The 5,502-nt window shown below is 37.9% G+C and overlaps 1 protein-coding gene across 1 annotated transcript in view; it reads left to right on the top strand.

Annotated features, from left to right (window-relative positions):
* The first annotated feature begins 1,397 nt into the window (after positions 1-1,397).
* The window catches only part of CUNH2orf76 (chromosome unknown C2orf76 homolog), a 120,945-nt gene continuing 116,840 nt past the window's right edge, over positions 1,398-5,502 (top strand). The window contains exon 1 of the mRNA XM_007937770.2: positions 1,398-1,530. Coding sequence (XP_007935961.1) covers positions 1,398-1,530 — 133 coding nt within the window. The remainder of the gene's footprint in view (positions 1,531-5,502) is intronic.

Below are 5,502 nucleotides of genomic sequence, written 5' to 3'. Positions count from 1 at the left end.
AGATCCTGTTCTTAGGTCCCTGGAATCTGAATGAGAATGCTATCACTTTAAAATCCAAAATGGCTGCACCCTCAGTAACTTTAAATATCCTAATTGCCAACACTTGTAAGCATTCAAAATGGCTGCACCCATGGTCACTTTAAATATCCAAAATGGCCACCGCTTGTAAACGTTCAAAATGCCCTCGGTCACTTTAAATATCCAAAATGACTGCCACGTGTAAATAATCAAAGTGGCTGCACCCTCTGGACAGCAGAAAGTCCACAGCTCAGGTTGTCTCCCTCCTTGCTGTTTCCCTTCCTAGTCATAGGCTACCAGAGCAGTTGTCCCTGCAGCCCTTGGTGACTGGGTCTGATCTTTAGGTCAATTCTCAAGTCCCAACACCACTTGGAAATATTCAGGTTGTTGGTCTCATCAGAGTAGCTGACAGTCTGCAGCTCAGACCGTCTCTGTACTCACTGTTTTCGTTCAGGTTTTTCCACTAGTTGGTGCCTAATCCACTTCTGTATAGTTCCTTCAAAGCTCAGGGCTCCAGGATTATCTTCTGTATCTCTATCAATTGGTTTTTCTTTTGTTGAAGAGGGTCTGTGTTGCTTGTAAGACTCCATGTTACCAGAAGTCTCCCCTAATTGAATCTTAAAACCATTGGCAACTTTCCAGATTTTTGGTGGAAAATGATTTGGGGTGATTAGAAAGGTCATGGCTTTGGAATTAAATCGATGCTTGAATCATGTCTTCATCATTTATTAGTTTTATGACCATGGACAATTTATGTGATATCTCTGGATTTGTTTCCTCACGTTTAAAATGAGTCCTATTTAGGGACAGAATTAGATGAGATAACATTTTAAAACTTCTGGCACATAGGACTAGGACATAAGATGAAATATTTATCTTGAAATTAGTAATAATGTGAAAAATGGTTAAAACCACACAATATAATTAAATCAATACCTGAAGCTCACAGCATTCATGATATCTATTGATAGTTGACTCTAATATAAATGTAATTCCCTTTCAAGGCCAATTGAGCATCGAAAAATCCAAAGCATATATCTGTGTTTGGTAACCATACTTCTTCCCATACATATGCACATACATACCCATGTAGACATACATATACCTATATCACTTTTATTCATCTTTGGGGCCCTGACAATTTTCTGCTTGTTACATTAGTGACAGAGTTGTCCACAACCACAGTGGATAATTAGGAGTAACCTTGGGAATTTTGGGTGCCTAGGAATTTGGGTTTGGAATTTGGGGTTAGTTAGAGCATTGAGGAGATGGGGCTAGGTGCCCTGGAGCTGATAATGAAAACACAGGCTGTTTACTTGTGTGTAATTGTGAGTTTATTTTGACTGTTTTTCTATCTTTTGCCACAGGATTTTCTTCACATGGCTTCTGAAGAAGTGACAATTACAGTTCGCCTCATTCGTTCATTTGAACACCGCAATTTCAAACCTATTGTATATCATGGAGTTAATTTGGACCAAACTGTAAGGGAATTTATACTATTTCTACAACAAGGTATGAAACTTTTATCATCATTTTCTTTTATAAGTATTTTCCAAAAATACTGGCAGTTTAAAAAATAGTCAAATTTAATAGTCATATTATATTAGTATGTCCCTGGGGGTGCAAACAATTTGCTCTTAGCTACTAACTGAACTGTTAGTAGTTCACACCTTCCCAGCAGCTCTAAGAAAAAAAGGCCTGGTGAGTTGGTTCCATCAAAATTACAGCTAAGAATTGTCTATAGAGAGGTACATGGGAGGTACAGACAACAAAGATGAACCCTTTTGCACATACAGTACTATGTTGTTAGTGAAGGCAAACATTGATATATGGGGGATAGATGGGTGGACAGGCAGAACTATTAAGTATATCTATGCAGGGGGAGTGTGCCCAAGGCCATGTATATGGTTGGTAGACAGTGTTTCTACAAGAGTATTGGTATGTTCTATAAGAATTCCCAAGTATATAATAGAGCTGTAGTAACTTCTTGGCCAAAGCCAGCTACCCTCTGTGGGCTTGGGACCATAGTCACAGGGGACATCAAGCTCAAGTAGCATAACATACTACACAAAACATTGTTCCACATCCTACTTTGGTGAGTAGTGACTGGAGTCTTTAAAGCTTGCAAGCAGCCATCTAGATGCAACGATGAGTCTCTCCTCATCCAGAGCAAAGAAGAATGAAGAAAACCAAAGATTCATGGAAACAATTAGTGCAAGCAACTGGCACACCATGCGATCCTCAGCCTATATGATTATGAGACCAGAAGAACTAGATGATGCCCAGCTACCACTGTCATCCACTCAGAGAGGGATCTGTGTAGGAGATCCTGGATAGAGTGGGAGAACAATGTGGAACAAAACTCAAAATTATTTAAAAAAAAAAAAAAAAATGGGACCAGGTTTGCTGGTCTTCTGGAGCCTGATGGATCCCCCGAGACTATGGCCCCGAGCTGCCCTTCAGGTCTGGAATTGAACCCACTCCTGTAGCATCCAGCCAAACAAAAGACATACATATGAGGTGAACATTTACATTAGGTAGATACACTCCTTGGAGAGAACAATCATGGGAGAGTAGAAGGGCTGTGTATGCACAGGGAGACAGGTCAGGGGGCAGGAGTGCATAGAGGGAAGGACACAGGGAAGGGTAACTATGTGGAGGAAGTTGGAGGGGAGCTGTTGCATTGTGGTAAATTGTAGTCAATGTCATGAGACAAAGCTGCTGTATGGAAAGTGAATTTGTTCTGTAAACTTTCACCCAAATCACAAAAAAAAGAAAAAAATATTACAGCTAAGAAAACCCTATGGAGCTAAGTTCTTCTCTGTAAGATGTGGGGTTGCCATGAGTCAAAATCACCTTGATGACAAGGAGTTTTGTTTTTATTATATTATTAATAATCTTTTAATAGACAGTTGACCCTTGAACAGTGTGAGGGTTGGGGCACTAAGCCCCAAAACCTTAACTACTAATAGCCCACTGTTGACTGGAAGCCTTACTGATAACACAGTCAATTAACACAGTTCATGCTGTATAGTTCATGCTATACAGTTATTAGATTTTCACACAAAGACACTCACACACATATACAACTGATAAGTTTGTTAACTGTGTATCATAATGATTGTTTACTATTCATTAAGTGGAAGTAGATCATCATAATAAAGGTCTTCATCCTTGTCTTCTCACTGAATAGACTGAGGAGGAGGAGGAAGAGGAGGAGTTGGTCGTGCTGTCTCAGGGGTGGCAGAGGTGGAAAGGAAGGAAGGAGAGGCAAGCACATTCAATGTAACTTTTTGGAAATACATCATAATTTCTGTCTGATATTTTTGCTTTCATTTCTCTAAAAAAGTTCTTCCACCGTTTGCTTTAGTTTCAGTGCCTGCGTCGTGGATGAGTCTATGTTGTAAAGAAAGTCAAAAGCAGTGTTGAATAATCAGAACTCTTTGGCTAGGTTGTCTAATACCAGTTTGTTTTCTGGCACTGTTTCTTGTACATCTTCTTCCTCATTGTCTGGCACTGGTTTGGAAACACTTATCTCCATCAAGTCGTCTTCTGTTAATTCCTCTGGTGTGGTGTCTGTTAGCTCTTGAAATTCTCTAAGATCCATAGCTTGAAAAAATCCATGTGTAAGTAGACCCATACAGTTTCAACTTGTATTTTTTAAAGGTCAGCTGTACTTTTTAAGATATTAATCTAGGTTCTAAGCCAGGTCCTAGGCTAGCTTCTGCAGTAGGCTTTGGCAGCAGCAGAAGTGCCTCCCCTAAGGTTTCACACTTAGCAGTGTGTGTACCCTTCAGGGACTGTTACCTTCATTTTTGGCTTTTTTTTTTTTTTTTAATTAATTGTAACAAGTCTGTGTATTTGGTGCTTGATTAGTGAGGGAGTATAGCTAATTGTGTTTCTGAGCTGAGCACACTGAAGCTGTCATGGGGGAGTGTGGCAGGAAGATAGCAAAGGCCCATAGAGCCCTTAGTCATTGTGGTCACAGATAGCATGGTCAGACCAACTGGTGCTAGCTTATCTAATTTTGAATTTTAAATAAAGTAGGGATGGCATTATCATAATCTTCATTTTGATTTAGTCCTTGATGGATTGCTAAGCTGTATTCTCAATTATTGAAATGTTGTAATCATCAACATTTGGTAAAACATCTAGAATAAACCTATATATTTTTTTAATTGAAGTATAATTTAAATTCTGCTATGTACAGGTCTGCAATGGACATAGTTCTGTAAGTGTTGACAAATATATCACTTTACATCCAATTTAATTGTTTAAAAGTTTTAGATTTACAGAGAATTTGCAAGAACAGAAACTAGATTCCCAAAGTACTGACATTTTGTTGAATTTGCTTTTTCTATTCCCCTTTCTTCCTTCAATGCATGTCTCTATGAACTACTTAATAGAAAGCTGCAGACATGATGCCCTTCACCCTTTACCTCTAAATATTTCAGTTTTCATTTCTTAGAAACAAGTAGTCCTCCTTTATAACCACAGGACAGTTATCAAAATCAGAAACTTAACATTGAAACAATACTATTATTTAATTTATATAACTTATTGACGTATTTTTTTAAATTGTCCCGATAATGCCCAGATAACAGAAGAAAATCTAAGACCATGTGTTATATTCAATCAGTTTAATCACTTCTTGAGTCTTTCTTTGGATTTCATCATATTGACATTTTTGAGGAACACAGGCCAGTTATTTTGTAGAATGATCCTCAGTTGAATTGTCTGATGTTTTCTTATAATTAGGAATCATAAACATAATACTGAGTTATTCGCAGGACATCATACTGGAAACACAAACTCTCTTTTAGTCCCATTACTGACAATGCTATCTTTGATCAGTGGGTTAGGTGCTGTCTGCCAGCTTTCTTCTCTATAAATCTTAATTGTGTCTTGTGGGGATTTACTCTGAGATTGTAAATATCTTCTTACTTCTCAAACTTTTTTCCATTAGTGTAGCATTCATTGATCATTCTGGCCTGAATTAGTTATCATTGTGATGATTGGCACATGGTGATTTTTCTAATTTAATAATCCCTTTTATATTTATTAATTAGCTTTGTACAATAAGGAAGCTCTTTCTATCTCCCCTCCTTTATTTAATAATTTTTTATATTACTATGGACTCATGAATTCTTACTTTACTCACACTATAATTCATTTCTATCATTATTTATTTTGATGCTCAGATTGTCTTTCCTTGCCCCAGCCCTGGAATCAGCCATTACATTGAGGAGTCCTGGTTCCATTAGTGGAGGATGATATTTGGAAATCAAGATCTGGGTGCTAGGTGTGTACAGCTAACTTTTTAAAAGGTAGCAAGTTCGTTTGTGTTTTTCTTTCTTTTTTTATTGTGATTTGGATAAAGATTTACAGAGCAAATTCACTTTCCATACAGCAGTTCACATGTACTTTGTCTCATGTCATTGACCACAGTTTACCACAATGCAACAGCTCCCCTCCCACTTGCTC

The sequence above is a fragment of the Orycteropus afer genome, unplaced genomic scaffold, assembly GCF_000298275.1.
Source record: "Orycteropus afer afer isolate SDZICR_OR568_19922 unplaced genomic scaffold, OryAfe1.0 scaffold00004, whole genome shotgun sequence".
NCBI classification, from domain to species: Eukaryota; Metazoa; Chordata; class Mammalia; order Tubulidentata; family Orycteropodidae; genus Orycteropus; species Orycteropus afer.
Note: the sequence above shows the minus strand (reverse complement) of the source record. Positions and strands in the feature narration are given on the sequence as shown.